At 49.7% G+C, this 22,606-nt stretch overlaps 1 protein-coding gene across 16 annotated transcripts in view; it reads left to right on the top strand.

Moving 5' to 3' along the window:
• FGFR2 (fibroblast growth factor receptor 2) overlaps positions 1-22,606 on the top strand; it is a 103,212-nt gene that overhangs the window by 75,216 nt on the left and 5,390 nt on the right. For all 16 annotated transcript variants that reach the window (XM_004751806.3, XM_004751805.3, XM_004751807.3 and 13 more), the window contains 7 exons: positions 4,857-5,008; positions 7,897-8,018; positions 10,292-10,402; positions 12,097-12,287; positions 18,800-18,922; positions 19,461-19,531; positions 21,292-21,429. In XM_004751806.3, the coding sequence (XP_004751863.1) occupies positions 4,857-5,008; positions 7,897-8,018; positions 10,292-10,402; positions 12,097-12,287; positions 18,800-18,922; positions 19,461-19,531; positions 21,292-21,429 (908 nt within the window). The remainder of the gene's footprint in view (positions 1-4,856; positions 5,009-7,896; positions 8,019-10,291; positions 10,403-12,096; positions 12,288-18,799; positions 18,923-19,460; positions 19,532-21,291; positions 21,430-22,606) is intronic.

A 22,606-nucleotide genomic window follows, 5' to 3' on the forward strand; every position in this document is an offset into this window, starting at 1 on the left:
AAATTTTGTTATGGAGGGAAACAGAATCCAAACCCCGAACTCCCTTGAACCTTTAACCCAGCCACCTGGTTTGAGGTGGTGAAAGCATTTTGTTTGGACATTGGGGAACGGCGGGCAGGGCTTAGAGCAAAAAGTATGTTAACTTGAAGCCTTCTGTTCTGGCTTGGGACCGTGGACCCACAGCTTCAGAGTCAGGAATTAGCGTGCACATTCGTCACTGCCTCCCCCCCTTCCTCCTTTGCTTCTGCCTGCCTGGTTCTCTGTGCGGTCCCCTGCCTTGGTTCTCATCTAGTCTAATCTCGTGTGCAGAGAGAACACGATTTCTTGGTGGCGCTTTAAAAAGAAAAAAAAGGATCACTTCCTTTCTTAATCTCTCCCCTATAGACTGTAGAAATATACAAAAGGTACATTTCGTTAAAAGCCTGATTTATGGCACGTGTTAAAGAGATTCCGGAAAGTGAGGAGTTGCGTAGAGACTGAAAATACATGCTAGAACGTGCCTATGGGGACTGAGGATGGCGAAGGAGGTTTATTTTAGGGTGTTTCCATTTATGGCTTGTCTGTCACTTAATGGTCGCCACCCATGGAATATTTTCAAATTAGATAGGCTATCCAATGAGGGGAGATCATGGTTTTGTGCAAAAAAAGAGCAGTTTGTAATTGAATAGTGCTGCGTTAGGAGATTCACAGGTGGGCAGTGGGAATGACTTGAGGGGTGTGTTTGGAAGGAGAGAAGCGCCAGCGAGATGCTGTGTTTCGTGGAAGCATTGACAAGCCAGCGGGGGAGTGCGCCAAGCCCCGGAAGCGTGTCCGCTCACGGCAGAAATGGAGTGAGGACAAAGCCAGCCATAGGTACAGTCCCAGAGGGGATTTTCAAATCTTAGTAAAAATGCATGGAGGTAAAATTAAGATAACACCTCGACGGACAGAGTGACCAAATTCTAGTTTCTCATATTGCTGGCATTTTCTTACCCTTTTCCCCTCCGCTTGGTGCTTTGTACAGAAGTATTTTCCAGATTTATACATTGAATTTAACCTCCACCCTTGATCTGGACAGAACTTTCCTAAGTAATCCTTTTTGTAAACACGATTTTCAGGTTTTTAGTAGTCACGATAACAACCAAGTTTGCCAAGGGTTTCCGTTTTGAAAACTTTCACAGGAAAACCTCGTTGAGATTGTTTGGAGGAAGATGCCTACGTATGTGAACTTCTGCTGTGGGTTTGTGGGCGAAGGTTGCTCTGGGGTCATAGGTGAGCCGCAGAGCAGTCAGCCTCTGACGGAGCGTTAGGTTTTTCTGCTCTTAAGCCCCCTCTGAGCCGTATTTGTCACGAGGATGTTTTTATGCTCCAGCTTTTCTCCTGCTCTGGGACCGACCCCTGACTCCCGGATCCTTTGTTTCTTGGTTTTGCTTTTTCCCTGCTGGAGCCCCAGCCCAGCCTGGCTATGAGCAGAGGGTCTCATCTTCCAGGCCAGTAAGGCAGTTAGCCCTTAATGCCACTGCGTTTCATTCTTCACAGGGCACACAGGACACTAACATCTCCCACTCGAAACCACCAAAGGCTCCAGATCTTCTGGGTTCCCCAGAGGAAGGTGCCGGTCATAAGCTCCCTTAGATCTGGGCAGCTCAGGATTCTGCAAAGGTGCTAGGAAAAACTGCTGTGGTCTTGGCAAATATTAACTGAGCTTTTAGCAAGCGCCAGGCTCAGCACTAAATGTCTTATGGGCGTGACTTCATGGTGCTCCTGTGGGGTGGGAGCTTCCCTGGTTTCCTTCTAATAGGTAGGAGAGTCTAGTTTGGGATGGGTTCTCACAGTTGGCCAGCATGGGAATTGGCACATGGCCCCCACCTGATTGGGCCCCCATGTCGTAGATAGTTAGCAGGGGAAGGGGACCAGCTAGGGTGGGCTGCTTGGCCAGGGCTGGTCAGTGGGGTGCTCATGTGGGAGGGTGCAGAGACGTTGCAGCACCCAGCACAGGGAAAGGAGAAGGGCAGTGTTCTCGTCATTTCCACCTCGTGTTGGAAATCAAGTCATTGTGTTTCAAACGTGTTTTTCTTGTTACAGAAAGTGCTATTTCTAAAACATCAGAGAAATACATAGGCAAGGTAATAAAATTCAAATGGCTTAAAAGTTCTGAGGTAGAACAAGTTCTGCCCCATCCCTCAGCTGTTTGAGTCTCTCTCTGAAGGGGGCCGCTCTGAAATCTATATCCTTCCTGAACGTTTGGAAGTAATGCTGTGTTCTCACACCCACAAGGGAAGAAATTCTGGAGGACCTCTTCACTCAGAACCACATCCCCCTGTTATTTCCCCATTGGGTTTCCCCTCCTCTCTACCAATGCCGGCACACCAGGCACCGGTGGTGGAATTCTGGAAATCCTTGCAGGGCCGGTGGCAACAGTCTACCTGGCTGGCCTTGCAGAGAGCGTCATGATGGCCGAAACGGTTGGGCCGCGGCCTTGTGAGGCCTGCATCATCTCCTCATGAGGCTGACTCTTACTAGTGCGGTTGGTATTCGTTACTTGTGACCTTTTTACTACAAGTTCCCGTTGTAGTAAATGGTGATTTTTTTTTCCTCTTCATGAGGAAGAACTTTCCAGAAAACCCCAGCCTCTTGGTATCCATAGCACATGGCCTTGAGTCAGCGTAGTGCACTGAGTGGGGCCCCCCACACTGGAGGGGTGTTCCAGGTTTTCGGTTCGGCCAGGGTGGGGTTGCTGCCTCAGCCCCGGCATTAGTGGGGGGCAGGGGTGGATTCTGGGGGAGTCGCCACGGTTACGACTGTGCTTTCTTCCTTGCTTCTGCCGTTCGAGTGTGTGGACACTTGGTGTGAGGTCGCAGCCTTTTGGAGCCCAGTCTATTCATGGGGTTCTCTCAACTCCAAAATTAATGATTCTTCAACTCCTTTTGAAAGAAGAAAAATATTTACGCGCTCACAAGAACACGGCTTGTACTGTCTGCATAGTAAAATTTAGGAGGGAGTCCCCTGTCAAAAGATTGCTTAGAAGGGTTAGAAATGTTCTCTTGTATGTTTTATTTTTATTTTTTAAAGATTAATATATTTAGGGGTGCCTGGGTGGCTCAGTGGGTTAAGCCTCTGCCTTCGGCTCAGGTCATGATCTCAGGGTCCTGAGATTGAGCCCCGCATCGGGCTCACTGCTCAGCAGGGAGCCTGCTTCCCCTCTCTCTCTGCCTGCCTCTCTGCCTACTTGTGCTTTCTGTCTGTCAAATAAATAAATAAAGTCTTAAAAAAAAAAGATTAATATATTTACAGGGAGAGTGAGTGGGGGGACAGAGAGAGAGGGAGAATCCTCAAGCAGACTGTGCTGAGTGGAGAACCCAGCATGGGGCTCGACCCCACAGCCCTGGGATTGTGACCTGAGCTGAAATCAGGAGTCTGATGCTCAACCGACTGAGTCACCCAGGTGCCCGTTCTCTTGTACATTTTAAAAGATAATAGAAATTCTGGCTTAAAAATCCCATGCAACTTGATTTTAATACTGAAACCAACTTCCTGTTCCTAAAAATGATTTCCCTCTCCCAGTCCATTCTTGGGTGTCTCTAGGGATTCTGTCTGCACTAAGGGCAGTTTGGGCTTACCAAGAAGAGAATAAAGGTTTTCCAAATAGGATGTGCTCCAGGAAGTACAGATCTTCTGGTTCCCAGTGGGGATGGTTCAGGTTCTACTTTGTGAACACTCATCCCAAGTAAGTTTGCTCACCTGCATTCCGTCTTTGGCATCTTAATTTGAAAATTACGCTTCGGCACAGCTGAGGCGTGCAGTTGACCTGGACAGTCGTGCAGGGGATAGAACTGGGTGGGGGGGACGGCGGGCTGCTTTGTTGGACCATGTTAAACCTCATGGTCTGACTTTCTTGACCCCAGGGTTGGCTCATTCATGGTTTAGAATAAGGTGGTGGTCAAGCAGCCCATGATTGTATCAGGACAGTTCAGTAACTGTCAAAACTGGTCTTCAGGTGGGCTCTGCACATGTTTTCCTTTACAGAAACCAGCCCAGGGAGGACGCTATGTTTAAGAAGTAACCCTTTAATCAGACGCAGCCCGAAAAGGATGATGGTGAATGACAAAACTCGGGGAAACCCTTGCCTACCTCAGGTGGGAGAGGAGCTTTGCCATGTGATTATGAATCGAGGACGTAGTTTTTTTTCTCTTTGACTCTTCATCCCTTGTGTTCAATCCACTCGTTTCTGAAAGCGAAGTTGACAAGAGTCTCGATTTTCACCGAATGGTCGGCGTCAGCAGAGAACGGCCCCAGGGCCTGGGCTTCAGGTTTCCTGGCATTATGGCACTGGGAGCGAATAGAACGCCCTTCACCTTCAAATCCTAGAGCTAGCTCCTGGAGACATCCGGCTTTTCTTTCCAAAAGGCAGATGAAATATCGAAGAGCGGATTTTCTAAGACGGTTCCATGGAGTTGCATAGGCAGAGAATTGATTCATGGTCTGAGCTGGTCCGCAGGGAGACTGATCGTGCGGGGCTCTGGGACAGATCTAGACCAAAAGGCAATTGCGAAGCCCGTGGGGTGGTTGCCCTGTGCTCAGGTGCTTATTTGGAGGAATTAGGTCAGAAAGCTGACTTAGATGTTGCTCAGGTACCATCTAAAAATGTTTGCAAATCTGGTCTTAGGAACCTTGGATGTGGGTGAAATCTGGTACTGCAGAGATGGGAGCACAGAGGAGCTGGAATCCAGTGGTTTGGGGCTTAAATTCTTGACTTTAGCCAGTGCTCCCACTTGTCTTCCTTTCTACGGATTGAACATCTGGCTGGGCTCTGGCCGGCTGCCAGGCCTCCCAGGTAGAGCCAGGATTACATCTGGGGCTTTGCATTTTGTATCCAGGTTTCTGCCGAGTCCAGCTCCTCCATGAACTCCAACACCCCACTGGTGAGGATAACCACACGCCTATCCTCGACGGCAGACACCCCCATGCTGGCAGGGGTCTCCGAGTATGAATTGCCAGAAGATCCAAAGTGGGAGTTCCCAAGAGATAAGTGAGTATTTCTATTGGCTGCCGCCCCGAATGGAATCGTAGGTAAAAATGGGGATGCTGGATTGACACGTTCTTTTCCTGATCTTAACTGCAAAGGTCATGTGTGACGGTGTCGGTAGGAACGAGTGAGATTGTAATTCTAAATAACCAACTTCTGAAAAAGAAAAGAATGGATTTTCTCTCTCTCTTTCTATTTCACTGGTTCTTTTAAAACAGGTGCTAGGCATGGCTGGTCCCCAACCAAGATAATACTTTCTTAGCACTTTTTTTACTTTTGAGATAATTCAAACCCAGTCACATGGACTACACGTAAGGCCGTATCCCATTTGTAAAACAGATACGGTGTTCCAACTTCTGGTTATTAGAACATGACTCTTCTATAGTTCATTTCTTTGGGGGAAATTAGGTATAAGACATAAATTGTCTGAAAAATCTTCAGTCCATGTTGTTCCTTTTAAGTATTGTTAATGTGATATGTGGCTGTGAAGGTTTGAATATGGTACCTGATGTCACATTTCCTCTGGTCCGTAGTATTTTCTCTATCGGATGATGTGGAGGTGTTCCAATCCAATGTTTAGTCAGAGCACGGCCACCTGGGCTCTGTTGAAGGCATTACTGGGGAGTCTTTATGTCTTGATTTGTTGTCAGGCCTGTGTATTTGGGCTGTCTTGGGTGGGATTTGAACCCTTGCTCAGCTAGCCAGTGGCTGGGCAAACTTGACTCTCTGAACTTCATGTTTATAAAATGATGACCATGCTATAGCCTTCACAGGACTGAGTACGGTTCTGGGCTCATGAGTTTCCCCGTCTTGCTCTCTTCTTCATGTAGTAAGCTAGGGGCTCTGAACCGTAGACCCCAACAATATGGCGGTGCTAGGTAGAGAGTGCGGGAGGCAGACCCTGTGCTCCCAGCCCTCTGTCTTCTGGGCGGGACCAGCTTCTAGACCTACCTTCTACAGTACGGTCTGATGGTCCTTCAAGGCCCTCAGCTCACTTCTGGGTACCACTTGTAGTCCTTCTAGTCTGAACCGTGGTACTAGTGGAAGGTGGAAATCTCCATCTACATCATGTCAACTGGGACAAGCTCTTGCCTTGCTTCTATAGAGCTCCTACTCACCGTTGGTCTTGACATTGGCAGTATCTCCCTGAGATTAGGTCAGAGAGGTGTTTAATTAAAACAGAAGAAACTCATCCACCAATGTAGAGGTACCAAGATAAGCTTTTCCAGAGCCTGGGTCTGACGAGCTCTGTTTGGAAGGAGAGGGAGCTTATAGGGCACCGTGATTTTGATTCCCACAACTCCACGCCACTTTTGCTTCCCAGGAGCCAATCTGGAGATACTAATGTGCATCATAAGCTAGAATCAAATAACTGCCCAGGTCTCACTCTGTCAGGAGGGTTAATGGAGGTCATTTCCAGTGTGTTCGTGTGTTGTAGTAGAGAGACCATTCACTTGGTTTTTGAACAATAACTAGGAGACATCAGAGAGAAACACAAAGAATGGTGTCCTTACCTGGGGAGTGTGGAAAGAGAACAGGGCTGTTTCTCACGAAGCCACCTCGCTCCCTCCTTTGGGCGTATAAGCAGGAGGGCTCATGCGCACGTTCCTGTGCTCCTGTGCGTAGCGGACTGACCTGGGCGGCTGTGATCGCACGTTAAGAAATGACGGCTCCCGGGTTCGGGCCACAGTGCTTGCCGCCCGTGACGCCGTCAACAGTGGACGTCTGTGTGTGCCTAACCATCCACTCCCACCTGGGCGGGGGAGGGGGGGTCGTCCTGAGTGGAAAATGTGAGTGCTAAGCGTTTCAGAACAGAGTTGAGCACAAATGTAGGTGGGGCAGATTTCCAGTGAATGAAGGCTATTTAGAAGCGGTTTATTAGATTGGAGACAGAGGTGGCACAAAGAAAGGATTGTTGTGCTTGTACTAACAGGGCAGTGGGACATAAATTAGCCATTTTTCCAATGCAAATGTTTATTTTCTGCCAAGATATTAAATTTAAGTTTAGTTCAGGAGAGAAACAGAATGACCTCAGCCTAGTGTACGCTGCCCTCAGTCTTTGCTTAGCTTTTGTAAACCATTGTGTACTTAACCATAAATACAGTATATTTACTAAGAGCTGCTAAATACTTTGCTTTTTTGTGCTTAAGTGAAATCCACACACACACTCATAAGCATTCCAAGGATTTCACCGTTCTGTCGGCTTTTAGAATGTCCAAAGACAATATGTGGCCATTAGTTGGACAGGCACCGAGCTTCTGAGCTTAGAAATTAGAAAAATCGTTTATCGTGTTCACTCTGGATTTTCTTCATTAACAATTTGGGTAGTCAAGGATTTCTAAACTGTTAGGTCAAGAAAGATTTCCCTCAATTTCTAGAAATGTCTTTGTCCTTTAGGGAAAAATTAGAGATTCCTTGAAATGCATTTAAGATTCATATCATGTAACTTGGCCAGGAATGTGACCGTAAAATCCACTGGTATTTGAATAATAGTGATTTTAAAGACATCACTTCACGGAGACCAAAAAAGAAGAACAGCTTTAACAGTTTTTCTTTAGGACATTTTAAATTACGAATATTCAGTTGGCCCGAGATCAGAAGCTCCTCCTGGTTAGCACTTAGGAGCGCTGACCGCCTCACTAGCAAGGATACCTTCCACAAAGAAAATAAATCGTGAACACAAATGTGAAACTTAATAGCTGTCCCGCCCGTAATTGACATTCTCTACAACGTCACTAAGAAAATACTCAAGCGTGTGTATACTCCGGCCTCATTAGTTCCATATGATAAATGCTCCATGCTTTTGCAAGCCGCTGAAAGATTTTTATATTTCGTTCTGGAATTTCCCCTTCACCAGATGCTCTGCGCTAATCCCCTATTTACACATTTAGGCTGACGCTGGGCAAACCTCTAGGGGAAGGTTGCTTTGGGCAAGTGGTCATGGCTGAGGCGGTGGGGATTGACAAAGAGAAGCCCAAGGAAGCAGTCACTGTGGCCGTGAAGATGTTGAAAGGTACGTGGGGAGGGGGACGGGCGGGGGGTTGGGGAGAAGCCTTATCAAGAATGTTCCTTTTGTGGCATGTGAACTCTATCACGGCAGGGGGTCAGAGAGCACATAGTTGACCCAGGGGTTGAGAAGTTTTCAGTATAAATCAGCGTCCTGGACAGACGATTTATCTTGAGCTGCGTGCACTTCCAAGAAAGAAAAGCCAGTTTTGTTAGAAAGGGGCGGCTTCCCGTCCCCGATTGTTCTTGGTCAGCTCCTTGTGGAGGACCGTGATTTTTTTTTTTTTTTTTTTATTCCCACTATATCTGTGTGTGCTTAGAAAAATCAACTCACCTGTGATTGGTTCCTTTAGATGAGTCTGGGGATGCGGAATTTAACTTGCAAACGAAGGAAGGTTGGCCTCTGGGAGGGAGTGAGGAGGCGTAGGGAGAGGAGGACCTACCTCTTTTGTAAGAGGAACAACGCAGAATAGACACTGGTCTGGGAGAAGCCCTTGGAGAGCTGAAAGGGAAGGAGCGGGATTGGTGGCCCGGCAGAACCTTCTGGAACATGTGAACAGTTACTGTGTGATGTGGATGTCCCATGGCGTTCGTGGGATGACCGCCCGGCCCTGCTTCATGCTCACGGCCAAGGAGCTTACAGCACCTCCAACTGTCAGCTCCGTGGTATTCTCTTAGGACAGGAGTTCCAGGGAATGGTTCTCTTATAAACCCTATTGTTGGGGGCTGAGAAAGGACGGAGCTTTTCCCGTGTGTCCAGGCAGAGATGCCTGTTCTTGGATGTGGGTGCCTGTCCCATCGTGGATGCTCCCGGAGTTAGGCTTTTTCTTTCTTTTGTGGGCTGTCTGTGATGGTCATCCTGTCCTTCCCCAAGAGGGGAGGTAGCAGGGTGGAAATGGTATTTAAAAAAAAACAACTTTTTTTTTTTAAGCTGTTGATCTGAATGGCTCCTTGGGAAGCCTGGGTGTTTTGAGCCCTTCCACTTTGGGATTTGATACGAGGGAGGCCGGTGCTCAGCAGCCCCACGTGCCTCGGCTTAGCTGCACCAGCAGAGGTGGCCCTCTGGCTTTTGTCCTGCATGGCTGGGGTCCGCCCCTGTGCCCTCGCCCCCCTGTGTGGCAGGTGTAGGTAGCTGTGTGCCCCCAACAGCCAGCCTCAGCAGCCCCTGACCACCGACCATGGCCAACGTGGGGAAGGCCTAGGCTTCCAGTCTCTCTCGGCTGAACTTTTGTTTGGTTTTTGGAGCTCAGAATTAGAGATCTGAGTGTTTGTTTCTCTGGGTATAATCAGGCTGGCCTTCCCTTTAAGGATGGAGGCGGGCATTGGCCCCAGAGCCCTGTGGGGACCCTGGGGACTCTTAAAGGCAGTGGGTGGCTCTCATCAGGACAGCCCTCCCCGTGCTCCAACCCAATGCGTTGCTCATTCATTTGTGAAGTTAAAAAACCTTTGGACACGTGGCTCCTATGCATTTCTTTATCTCTCTCTCTCTCTCCCTTTTTTCTTTTAAGTAAATGCAGAGTTTTTCATATCAAATGAACTTGAAGGGAGGCCCATGGGGAAGAGTCTTGCCACTCTCCAGAAGCTATGAGCCCATGAACATGGGACCGAAGGTGTTTTTCTTGAAATTGGGGAGCAGAGGTTTATAAAACTTCTATTTTTTTAGGTTGGGACTCAGAGACCCCTTTGGAAGGCATGAAACTTTGCCTGCTCAAAATGCACACACACACACACACACACACACACACACTTTTGTAAACACTTCCAAGGTGCCCTCTGAACCTGTCTGTGACTTCTGTAAGGGCTCGGATCAGTGGCATTTGGTCTGGAGAAAGTCTGTTGATTTGGGGAGCCCCATTCCCCTCGCCCTCCTCTTCTTTCTGTCGGCCTCCCAGTTGCTTTCAGGCACCTTGAAGTTCGATACGGTGTTTTGGAGGCACCGTAGATCTGCCAGAAGGTGGACTTGCTTCAGGATAAAGTGAAACACCCCCACACTCGGGAGGGTTGCTAGAAAAGAATTGGTCTTAGCATCAGAGGCCTATATTCTCATCCTGACTTTTGACCCCACTGACCCCAAATTAGCTGTTGGACACGGATCAGGGCAGTTCCCTGTCTGGGCCTTTGCCCCCTTACCAATAAAATGAGGGAGATGATTTAGAAAGTGTTTTCTGGTCCTAAAATTCAATTTCACGCTGTTTCCACTAAGTTTCTGGCAACTAGCCGCAGCTGTCGATGGGTTAGAGGAAACTACTAACTGGGTTTTAATTTACCTAATGTTTGTAGATGATGCCACAGAGAAAGATCTTTCTGATCTAGTGTCAGAGATGGAGATGATGAAGATGATCGGAAAACACAAAAATATCATAAATCTCCTTGGAGCCTGTACTCAGGATGGTGAGTAGGAGGAAAAAATGCTTTCATCCAAATAATTTGAGCTTCAGTGTTAACATCATTTTAGAAACGGTTGGACTTTTGGATCTTGCTGCTAGGCACCTCAAGGGCATGTTTAAAGTTCTCTTTCAAATCCCCTTAGGAAGATGTTCCTGGCCATGAACACAAAGGGGACTTTGTGACCGTACAGGGGGACGGGGGAAAGGTAGGCGTTGAGAGGCTTTGAATGGGAGGGCCTTCTAGAGTCCTGCTGGTTTTAGGGCATAACCTGGAGGGTGTTTAGAAATGACAGTCTCCTTATGTTTTTGTTCTGTAGTGCTAAGAGGGATTTTTCAAAATAAGACCCTATGGGGGGCGTCTAGGGGGCTCAGTGGGTTAACAGTCTGCCTTCGGCTCAGGTCATGATCCTGGGGTCCTGGGATCGAGCCCCATATTGGGTTCCCTGCTCAGGGGGGAGTCTGTCTGTCCCTCCCTCTCTGCCTCTCCTCCTGCTGATGCTGTGTCTCCCTTTCTTTCAAATAAACAAAATCTTAGGAGGAAAAAAAAAAAAAGAAAAAAGACCCAGTGTTATGGTTAGCAAATCCCTTAAAATGGGGATTGAAGAAGTCCTGTCTTGCTGTGGGCCTCGCTGGCTGAGCTCCAAGTAGTGCGGGACAGGGACCGAGTCGGACGAAGGGACACATCACCTTCCTTAGAGGAGAGAGGGCTCTGCCTTCCCTCACTGGAGAGCTGACACTTTGGAAATCAGTTTGACGATAATTTGTAAACTTGAAGATGGCTATCTGTGCCTCAGCCTTTTCTCTTCTAGGTCTATACCAGGAGTTGGGAGACTTTCTGGGAAGGGTGATTGTAAATATTTTCGGTTTTGTGGCCGTTAGGATCTTTGTGGCAACTCCTCACCTTTACCAGTGCAGCGAGAAAGCAGCCACAGACAGTACAGAAATGAATGGGCCTGGCTGTGTGCCAGTACGCTTCAATCACAGAAAGAGGCCGTGGGCAGGATTCGGCCTGCGGGCTGTAGTTTGCCGGCCTCTGGTCCATGCCTCGGAGAGAGGGTGGCACGTGTGTGTCGGGAAGCAGACACAGAAAGGCGCGCTGTGTGTTATAGCCGGAACCTGGAAGCAATGTCAGTGCCCACAAATGTAGGAAAATAGTGTTTGTGTGATGGAATGTAGATAGGAATAGAAAAGGAACGATCTAGATTTATTTTTATCAGCCTGATTGGGTTCCATGCGGATAAAGGTGTAAGGGAAAAATGTTAGCTGTAGCTCTATTATACACACACACACACACACACACACACACACACACACACACACGATTAAAAATAATAACATTGTTTCTTGATCAAAAATAACAACATTGTTTCTTGATCCGTATCTGTATGTCAGATGGTTAAAGTGAACTGGAAGGGGCAAATTTATGATAAGCGTTGCTCTGCAGGGGGATGGCAGGGAAGGATGCTCCCTGTGTCTCTGTCTCTTCTACTCGGACTTCTGAGGCTGTCTTGACCCAAGTCTCAGTGATCTCTGGGGGAAGATGTGGTTGCAGGTGTTGTGTTTGTGTGTGTGCTTTTCTGTATGATTCAATTAAAAAAAAAAAAAAAAGTGCTGGGTTATCAGAAACAAAACTGGGCTGAGCTTTCCAAGGCGGGTCTGGGTGCGTCGTCTCAGCGAGCTTGCCCTGTCCGTCCGCAGGGCCTCTCTACGTCATCGTCGAGTATGCCTCGAAAGGCAACCTCCGGGAATACCTCCGAGCCCGCAGGCCGCCCGGGATGGAGTACTCCTATGACATCAACCGCGTTCCCGAGGAGCAGATGACCTTCAAGGACTTGGTGTCCTGCACCTACCAGCTGGCGAGGGGCATGGAGTACTTGGCTTCCCAGAAAGTGAGTCTTTCACATTCTCCTCAGTTGGGTGGATTCCAGTGAGAAAGGTCTGTGAAGAAAACAGGCGATTTGGACGTGCTCATTTGCTGAATCAAGCCCTTGCATGTCTTGTACAACCTGGAAAATATTTATCGCGTTATTCACGTTGGGGTTTGGTGAGCTCTTTAAAAGCCAAAGCAGCCTCAGACGTGACATGGCAGAGATGAGCAAAAAAGATGTCTCTTCCCCTGGGATTCTGCTCTCCGCACAGAACAGCTAGGTTAGGGGGCGCTGCCTTTAATTCTGATGAGTTTTTTGGGCTTTATTTGTTTTGGGATAAGTTTTTGGACATAGACTTTGGGTGTCGTGTTTATAGTTTTAAGCTTGGAAGGGCCTTGAATATTCTACGACTAAAGATCACGCAAGGGGACATTTTAGGAACACGGGGTTCTGGGTGTCATCTGGGTTTATTTTGTCTCATTTAGCGGGGTGACCCTCTGGTTCGAAATTGGCCAGGTCCCCTGAGGTGAACCGTCTGCATTCCAAGCATGCCACTTGGCAGTGGAACTTTAAACATCTGAGTTATTCTGGAAGCAGTTAGACAGGTGCCCCGATGTCCTCTGGGGCATTTTGGATGACCCAGGACCCCCTGCCTTAGCTCACACTTTGGCAGGGAGGGAGGGTTGCAGAACTTGCCCCTTGGGCAGAAGTGGGGTTCCTTCCTACCTGTGGTGGGGCTTGATGCTGCTCTTTGGGTCCCCAAAGAAGTGAGGTTCTCTTGTGAGCGTGGCCCCCATGTCATTGGGGACCTGGGCTCGGTCATGGCTCTGCCCAGTCACAGCAGTGAGGGATGCGGCCACGGGGAGAAGGGAGGGGCGGCTGTCCCTCAGCCGCTGCTTCTGTGGCTGTGTTGGAACGTGGCCAGAGCTCCCACATGTTCTGTTTTTTTGGTTTGTTTTTTATTTTCTTTTTTGTTTGTGTTTTATTTTCGAGGGAGTCCAGAGTTGGAGACTTCCTCAGATTTCTTTTTTTTCTGGGAAAAGCTCTTAACCTGTAGATTTTAGGGAACTGTTCTGTGCCCGCGATTGCGCACGTGTGTGGGAATACAGGCCCCACTGAAAAGTCTTCGACATGAGGAAATGGGTCATATCCAGAACGGGGGACATGTGACAAGACATCACTTCCACATGTCCAAGTCGTGAGAGACAAAAACTACTGGGAGGGAAGTTCAGATTAAGGGAGGCTTAATGGCCAGGATAACCGTGTGTGCATGTGTGACCCTGGACTGGGCCTTGGGCAGGGTAGGAAAGGGGAGCAGCCTTTATAGAGAACATTTAGGAACGGTGGAACCTGAATTGGGTCTACATTGTATAATACGATCGGATTGATACGCAATCTGGGGGTGGTGAGAGTGGTCCTGGATTAAGGTGGGAGATATTGTTGACGTGTTAGGGTGTGAGGTGCGCAGTCACTTTTAAATGGTTCAGGCGTACAAAGCTGTGTGTTGGGGGGACATTGTGAAGGGAGAGAGCCGGCGTGACAAGCCATCCCCGCACACATGGACCATCGTTGTCCTCTTCCACCTTGGCTGTAGCTTTCAAATGTTCCTCACTAAACCCTGGGGAGCGTGACCCCCCAGGTCTGGGGGCCGGGCCACTCTGTACCCTTCCCCGCCTGGGGTGGGGGAAGCAGTTCTTGGATATAGCGTGGCTCTGCTATTAATACAAAGGCAGTAGGAAGGCTGGTTCGGTCATTTTATTATCCCTCAAGCGAACATTCCCGAGCACTCCTGACTCCTGCCTCGCGCCCTAGGTCAGGCTCCCGTAGTGGGTGGCTGCTATGGGTGGAGTCCTTGGACCTCTTGCTGCAGGAACCTCCGGTGACAGCAGGAGAATCAACAATAAGTGTGGGAAGACAAATATGGATGGGAAAGGTGGAGAGGTGTGCCGAGTAGGAGACCGATTGTGGGAGGTCCGTGGGGGGTTGGTGGGGGAAGGTGGCTGGGGAGCGCCCCCGCGGGGGGACAGCCGGGAGCCAGGGGCCGAGTGTGAGATGTGGCTGGAGACAGGCAGGCCCAGCTCATTCCTGGCCTCACGGCCCCGGGCCAGGCCTCCAGACTGCACCCTAGGCAGGGGTAATGGGGGCGGGTCTGTGCTCTGAGGGTGGCTCGCTGGGACGCTGCTCACAACGGATGGGTCGCAAGCCTGGTGCTGGTGTGTTGGGCTCGAGTTTCTTGGCTCCTGCAGGTACAGGAGAAGAAGGTGGATTTTGGATAGCTGTTGCTCTTGGGATACTTCGTGATTTCCAGCCTGAGAGATCAGACGGTAGGACCAGGAGGAGGAAGACTCCGAGGCGAGAGGTCGGGGAAGACGGTGGGCAGAGGTCCTGGTGGGCCCTTGGGCAGGTGCTCTGAACACCAGGGAGAGCCAGTCAAGGGCTGGTGCCGGGAGGAAGCTGCGGGCTGAAGCTCAGCCCTGGGGCCTGGGCTGAGACCTTGGGAGCCAGCAGAGGAAGTGTGGTTCCCAGGCATGGGCGGTCCTCTAGCCGGGGAGAGTTAGAGCAGAGGGGGAGTAGGAAGAGCTCTCAGTTTCTCGAGCTTGGCTCAAAGCACCTGATGGCAGTGGAGGCCAGGATATGGTTCACGGAGGCCACAGGACGGGTTTCTGGAAGGCAGAGTGTTGTTCCGCCCAGAACGGGGCAAAACAATGTGTCTTCTTGCACCTGGCTGGTAGAGCCCGGGTGCTCCCCTCATTGCTCCCCAGCCCTGAGGACTCTGAGATCCTTCCTCTTTGGAACTGTTGAATATAGGGAAGAAGGGATTTTGTGAAAGGGGGCAGTTCTCATTATTAATCAGTACCAGGTTTTGAGAGCTCAGCATCTGCTAGGCACAGGACGAGCATTTTCCGAACAGTATCCTCCATAACCCCAGAACATGTCTGAAATAGGGGCGATTTTAGGAGAAGGATTCTGAGGACTGTTCGGAGATGCCAGGACCCCTTCGAAACCAGGTGTGCCTAAGTCATTGTCCTTATTTCCGAGATGGGGACTCCTAGGTCCACAGAGCAGAGAAAAGTCACTGGTCCTGGGCTTGGCCCTTTGGCCAAGTACCCACCATGCCCCCCAGCCTCCCCCGCTGCTCTCTGGTAATCCCTGCCTCACTCTGGTTGGTGGGGGGTGTGTGGATGGGACTGATAAGACGCCCTGTGTCAGGGCTTTGCTCGCAGACACAGAATGGACTAGAAGGGATGGAGTTGTATGTCATTACGGCCTTGGAGGGTTCCAGAGCCCTTCGTAGAAGATTGCCTGTAGTTAAGGACCTAGAGCCGGTGGTAAGCCAGCGGTAGCTGAAGATCTTAAGAATGGTCCCCTCGAGTGGAGACTGCCTGCAAAGATGGAGGCTTATTCCTGGCGGGGGAGGGTGAAGAAGCAGGGAAGGGGCCAGATTCCGGTCTGCGCGTCCGCACGCCTCCTAGCCCCCAGCCAGGACCTTGCTGGCGGCCCGCTTAAGGAACTGTTGAGTGAGCTCTCTGGCTCATTACTGATGGAATGCAATACTGAATTCGGCTCAGTAAACATTTACTGGGTCAGGCTCCGCGGTCGGTGCTGGGAATGTAGACATGAACATGCAGGGTCTGTCCTTGAGCCGTTAAAGTACGCGCACGCGTGTGCATGTGTGCGCGTGTGTTGGTGGCGAGCTAGGGGTGGGCAAGTAAAGAGACTGCCAGGAGTATACAGACTACAACAAGGTAATGTGGAGTATTTGAACATTGTACAAATTATGAAAGCTTTGCTTTCTAGTTCAAAGCACACTAATTTTGCTTTTTACCAAATCCCAAAGCCAGTTCGACTTGCTTCAAAGTGTTAAACCTGAGTAGGTGGTGTTTTTGTTACTCCAAGCAGGGCCAGCTTCCCCATCTGTAAAATGGGTACAATCATACCCATCTCATGGGGAGCCCTGGGAATTTAAGTCAGTCAGCCGTGCAGTGGCCCCCGTCACACCGTCTGGGCCCCAGGGATGTTAGTCTTCCTTTCCTTCGTGACCTGTGGCTCTCTGCTTCCTTAGGAAATGGATGCCAAATGGTCTGAGGGCCTTAGTTACGTAAATGGTCAGCTCTGCCCTGGAAAACAGCTCCAATTTCTGCAGATGATGGGAATTTGGCTTAATGTTAATTATTTTCTTTTTCTTGTATGTTGGTTCCAAGTCTCTTACCGTCCAGCCCAGAGGGTGGGCGTTGGTATCTGCTAGCACCGTGGGATGTGGGACTTCGGTGCTCGATCCTGCCTCTCGCCAAGACAATGATGGAGGTCACTGTTGTGGTGTCTCTTGAGTTGAGCCCTCATGTGTGGTGGGAGCCCAGCGTGTGGGAATCCAGAGTCTTCTGACCACACAGCTTGCCAAATGCACAGAGCTCATGTCGGCCGGGAGCACGCCGCCGGGAGAGTTTGGCCGAGGCCTTGGAAGTTCAATCTGAGGAGGCCTCCAAACTAGAACATGGCTCCCGCCCCGGCCGGATCCCCAGGCGGCTTCTGGGAGCGCTCACGTTTCCTGCTTCCGTTCTGGCCAGGCTCAGGCACACTTACTTGCGGGCTTTTCCTGCTCTCCCTTTCCCGGTCTTCGCCCATCCAGGGGACCACAGAAGCATCTAAAATCAAGGAATTGTTGGGCGGTGGGTAGGAAAAAGTAATTCCTAATTTATTCTTCAGTGAGAGTGTGGCTTGTTCCTTTTTATTGGCCATTTCTTGGCATCCCTAACGACAAGCAGCCCCGTCTGACCCTTGTCAAGTGGCTGGGTTAAACCTTCCTTCATCCACTAGTTAACTTTGCCAGGAGCCCTTGTCCAAACATTTGGTAGAACTTTTGTTCATTTCCTTAGACTTTGCCTTTTCCAAAAATAGGGGATGGTGATGGGCGAGTCTCCTTACCGTGTGCCATGATGAAGCTTTGTGATACTGAAGTGTAACACTTTACCAAAGCCTGTCATTTGCAGAAAGGAGAAATGGAAGTTATCATGACCAGACCTTTCTGAGACCGAAGAATAGGTATCAGAACTGTGAATTAGCTGCCCTATAGGGAGCATGTCTGCATTCTTCCCCCCTTTCCCTAGCCACACCCCCCCCCCGGGTGTTTCGCAGACCTAGGTGGCGCCCGGTGTCCTCCAGACCTGGGCGTGGACAGACAGGCTTGGGTCATGATACAAGCCTGAAAAGGACGTGGTGGGTTCTTTGAGAACCACAGCTTGTGGCGAGCATAGCAGGGGCGGCCAGGCTGGGTCTGGAAGCGTGGAGACCAGTCCGTCAGGCCGGCCGTGTGGCTCTCCGTGGGGCTGGGGGTGGGCAGTGGTGATGTCCTGGGCTAAGTGTGGCTAGAAGTGGGGACAGAGCGGGGTGGACAGACTGCAGAGGCCTGTGGGAGTCCGCGTCTGCAGAGCGGGGGAGGGGTGTGCCGAGAATTCTGGTGTGTACCTCTTGGACTGAGAGAGACCCAAGATGAGAATGAGGGGAAGCAGAGGCCTTGAATTTGGGATGCTGACAGGATGTCACAGTGGAAATGTCCCGTAGCCTGTGGAAGACGACAGTTAGGGTCCCAGGAGAAAGGTTAGGAGAGAGGTAGGAATTTGCAGATCTTTTGTGTGTATCTAAGACTAGAAGCCCTGCGGATATGTAGAAGTATACAAAATTAATGGGCTATTTCTTCCATTTTAAGGGACAGGGGAAGAGAGGAGCTAGACTGGGAGAGGGTGAACCAAGAGAAGGGATGGCATAGAACTCAAGATAGGGGGCGGGGACTGTTTTTTAAAAGGAGTGTCCAGAGTTTCAGAAGGAAACACCGAGGGGTTAGAAGAGCTCCCTTGGGTCTGACTGGAGGTTCCACATAACCTTTTGGGAGGTGCAGGGATGGAAAGAGAGTGTTTGCAGACCTACCAGGAGGTAAAGACGATGTGGTATTGGAATTTAAACAGCTCTTCTGAAAGTCTGGCTGTAAAGGCTGTGTAAGGCTGAGTAAGAAGGGATGGCATAGAACTCAAGATAGGGGGCGGGGACTGTTTTTTAAAAGGAGTGTCCAGAGTTTCAGAAGGAAACACCGAGGGGTTAGAAGAGCTCCCTTGGGTCTGACTGGAGGTTCCACATAACCTTTTGGGAGGTGCAGGGATGGAAAGAGAGTGTTTGCAGACCTACCAGGAGGTAAAGACGATGTGGTATTGGAATTTAAACAGCTCTTCTGAAAGTCTGGCTGTAAAGGCTGTGTAAGGCTGAGTAAGTGTAGAGATAAAAGGTTTTTAGAATAATCTAGTACAGATCTCCTGGGAAGGGTGACAGTGTTGTTGGTCCTTTGCAAGTAAAAGAGAATCGGCAGCTTGGTGTATCTTAGCTCTTCAAAATTATTGGGGCCTTGGTTTTTTAAGTTACCTTTAATTAGAAAAGAAATACCATTTTTTGACCCAAGATGTATTTTTCTGTCTGCATTGTAAGAAGTGAGAATGATTTCTCTTTATTCTTGAAATAGTTTGAAACGAGTTCTTTCTTGATTTCAGTGTATTCATCGGGATTTAGCAGCCAGAAATGTTTTGGTAACAGAAAACAATGTCATGAAAATAGCAGACTTTGGACTGGCCAGAGATATCAACAATATAGACTATTACAAAAAGACCACAAACGTAAGTCTACGGTGGTTCTGTGGTGGAAGGGAGGGGGCTGGTGGTGGCACGGAATGTTCCAGATGAGAGATAATAGGCCTTCATTCCTCTGCCCTTTATCCCTGTTCCTGGGCCACACTCTTGACAAACTTCTCAATAAGCACATTTCAGCTGCCTTTCAGATACTTGGAGTAAATGTGAAACAGCCTTGTCCACAGAAGCATCATCAGGCTCTTTGTCAAGAACTTCCCCAGCCTAAACTAGAGCCTGGGAGTTTCTGGATTGATTTTTGCCCAGGAGATGGTCAGAGTGTGTCTCTGTGTGAGGGAGATCAAGCATCGTGAGAGTCCAAAGAAATGGCATTTTACTCGTGTGCCCAGATCTGTGCATTTTGCATGTTACACACGGGCCCCGCGGGGACCAACTTCTGCTCTGGGAACGCACCCGTCACAATCAGTGTCGGCTCTCAGATAGGACACAGCCTGCTGAGCAAGCAAAAGTAAACTGGTTGTAATCTAGCAGTTTTTACCTTTTTTTTTTTTTTTACCCACACCCGCAGGGGCGACTTCCAGTCAAGTGGATGGCCCCAGAAGCCCTTTTTGACCGCGTGTACACCCACCAGAGTGACGTGTAAGTAACTCCCTGCTCCCCAGCTTCTTTGCCAGGTTGGGTTGCAAAAATACTGTATTCACCCTTCTTCATTCTTTGGCGCCTGCCGTATTTCACACATCGATGGAAGGTGCAGGAGCCAGCCTCAGAAAGGGCGGATTTTCTGGTAGGCTGGTCACCAGTGCGCTGTTGCTAATCTGCCCAGCTTCAAAGTGCACAGGGTCCGGGTGTGTGTGTGTGTGTGTGTGTGTGTGTGTGTGTAACTTTGAACCTCCTCCTGCCAGGGCGGAAGTGCTCCCCCCTCCCCCCAACTTACTCATGGATCTACGACTACAGAGCTGCTGTGTCATTTGCCAGGCCCACAGCGTGTTCTTTGCTCCCTGAAAGAAGGAATTCTGAAACTTTTTTTTACTGAGGCCGGTGTGTCCTACTCCCCCACCGACCCTGCATCCTGGGCTCGTCCTTGTAGGGAGAAGCCAAGGGGGGCGGGTGATTTCCACGGGGCCCACTTGTTCTGTTTGTCCTCGGAAAAAATCTGACCTCGTCCTGCCATCCTTGATGAGATTAGAGAAATAGAGTGAAAACTGCATAACGTTTCCATTATGATACACTTAAAAATACCATCAGGGTCAGGCTTCAACTGATATTTCAGAATTTCAGGTTTGGAAATTAGGTTGGAAGAAGTTATCCTGGTGGGAAACCAGGGGGAAGGTACAGAGCATCTCTCTGTACTGTTTTTTCCAAGTTCCTGCGAGTCTATAATTAGCCCAAAATAAAAAGTTAAAAAAAAAAATCAGTTGAGCTATTTTTATTTACGGGACCAAGAGGCTCCCTGGGGTAGGCCTGGTGTCGCTGCTGGTCCCCTTTAGCAGTCCTAGAAGAAAGGCTTTCTGAAACCCGTTTTTGTAGGCAGTCAGCTGCCTGCATTTTGCTCCCACTTTTGCTCTAGACAACACTGGGGAGAGTTTCATTGCTCACCCCAAACCTGAAGGGAACCAGGAAGGGTGTGTGTTTTGAGCCTCGGGGACGTAGGTAAATGCAGGAGTCTTGGCTTGATGATCCCCGGAATGGCGAGCATCCTGAATGAGGCTCAGGAAGGCCACTGGGCCTCCACGAGGTCAGGTACCCAGGGTACCCTGTGAGATGCTTTCAGTTTCTGTTGTAGGAAACCCTTCGGGCTCTGGGATTCCTTCATTGTCACCCCAGCCCGGTGCCCGCTCCCTTCCTGACCTTCGTGGTGAAACCTTTGTGCTCTCAGATGTTCCAACTGCCACAGCAGGCAGCTGTTTACCTCACAGGAGGGCTTGCTGGCCTTATTCAGTCAGCAGCCCCTACTGGTGGGTCCCAGCGCCCCTCCCCCCGGGGGGGGAGGGTGGGTGTCAGGCGCAGAGGCTGATGGAAAAGCTGGACGAGAGCATGAAGAATTTTGCAGCTTAGGAGCTGAGATCCTCCCATGGCTAACGCTGCATTTAAGAACGTCAGAATAAAAGAGCAACCGCTCCAGATCTCCACTAACAAAAACCAGAAAAATGGAGGGATGGTTTCCCAGCCCTACTCTGTTGTCTGTTGCCGGAAAATTCCAAGGGAACGTCCCTCACGTCCTCATTCGGGAAGGATGCTCCTTCGGGGCAGGGAGGGGCCTGTGGGATGAACTGGAGCAGGGCTCGGGCCATTCGTCTCTGAACAGGAGAAGTGAGTGGGCGCTGACATTATCCACTGGGTACGTTTGGGTTTTGGGGATTCAGGTGGGTCGGTAACACTGTTTTCTCTCTTCCTTGCAGTTGGTCCTTCGGGGTGTTAATGTGGGAGATCTTCACGTTGGGGGGCTCCCCCTACCCAGGGATCCCGGTGGAGGAACTTTTTAAGCTGCTGAAGGACGGACACAGGATGGATAAGCCGGCAAACTGCACCAGCGACCTGTAAGGACCCTGTTCTCTCCTGACACCGAGCGGACGCGTGATACCATTCACTCTCTCCCAACTTATTTCGGGTTTCCTAAGGCCCCTGGTTTTCCGTACAGGCCCTAGGAAGAATTCCTGCTGAAGCTTTCTGGGCTTAATCCCAGGACTGGGGAGGATGGATGGCTACACCCATGGCCCTAACTGTCCAAAAGAGAAAACGTCCTTCCGAGGTGTATGGAGTGACCTCTAAGTCAGGGCTTTGGGCTTCCCGGCTGAGGGCGTCTGAATTTCTTAGAGAGCGAGCCTCGGTGGTCTTCCTGGGCCACTGGGCCGTGCTTTGCTCTTGTCTCTTCTCCGAGGGTCAGGGAGATGGAACTGGCCTTCTCTCATACGCAGGCTAGAAAGCACAGCCTTTCCTCATGACCTGTGTCTGTCCCCGATGCAGCCAATGGTGTGGGCGACTGCTGAGAATGGCTCTTATGGATTGAAGTTGACCACATTTCTTCAGAGCACACCGGTGTCTGGTTACCTCTGTTCTACCCATAGTCTAGCACAGAAAATTAAGAATGTGTCCAGGTGCCACCCTTGGAGTCCCAGATCTGACTATAAAACCATGAGCTGGTTCCGAGAAAAGCCTGGCCCACACTTCAAGTGGAATTACGTTGTGTTTGTGACATGCGTCTTGTGCAGTAGAATCAGTGCTTTGAAAGGGAGTCTCTCTTCCCAACCCCCCTAGGATTAACTAAGAAGAGTGATTGTCCCGGAGACTGTGGTCTATTGTGTATCGTTTCATGGGGATTTTATATCCATAATCCCATGAGTGCTTTTCACTGTACAGTGGACATCTGATGAATGGCCACATTTTTATAGTATATTATATAAAGGTATTTATTGTGCTGCCTGTCATTCCTATTGCTTTTTCTAATATAGAGGGTCTGTCGAAACCCATGATCAAGATAAGGCCTGGGACCCTAGGCCTGTCCAAGAGTTAATCAGGAAGTTAATGTGCAGCCCTGGGATGGCAGCTTAATTCATGAAAACCTTACGTTAAAGTTGTGGTTTTCAAACTTCATTTTTTTAAAACTGAGGAAGCTTTGTCCTCTGTAATCATTAAAATAAAACCTGAAGTGTCTGGGAGAAGAATGTGTAGCAGCTTTGGTCTGGAGCAGCGGCTGGGGGGCAGGGGGCCGGGTGT

Source organism: Mustela putorius, unplaced genomic scaffold (assembly GCF_011764305.1).
Source record: "Mustela putorius furo isolate JIRA1106 unplaced genomic scaffold, ASM1176430v1.1 tig00003909_pilon_pilon_pilon, whole genome shotgun sequence".
In the NCBI taxonomy this organism is placed as follows: Eukaryota; Metazoa; Chordata; class Mammalia; order Carnivora; family Mustelidae; genus Mustela; species Mustela putorius.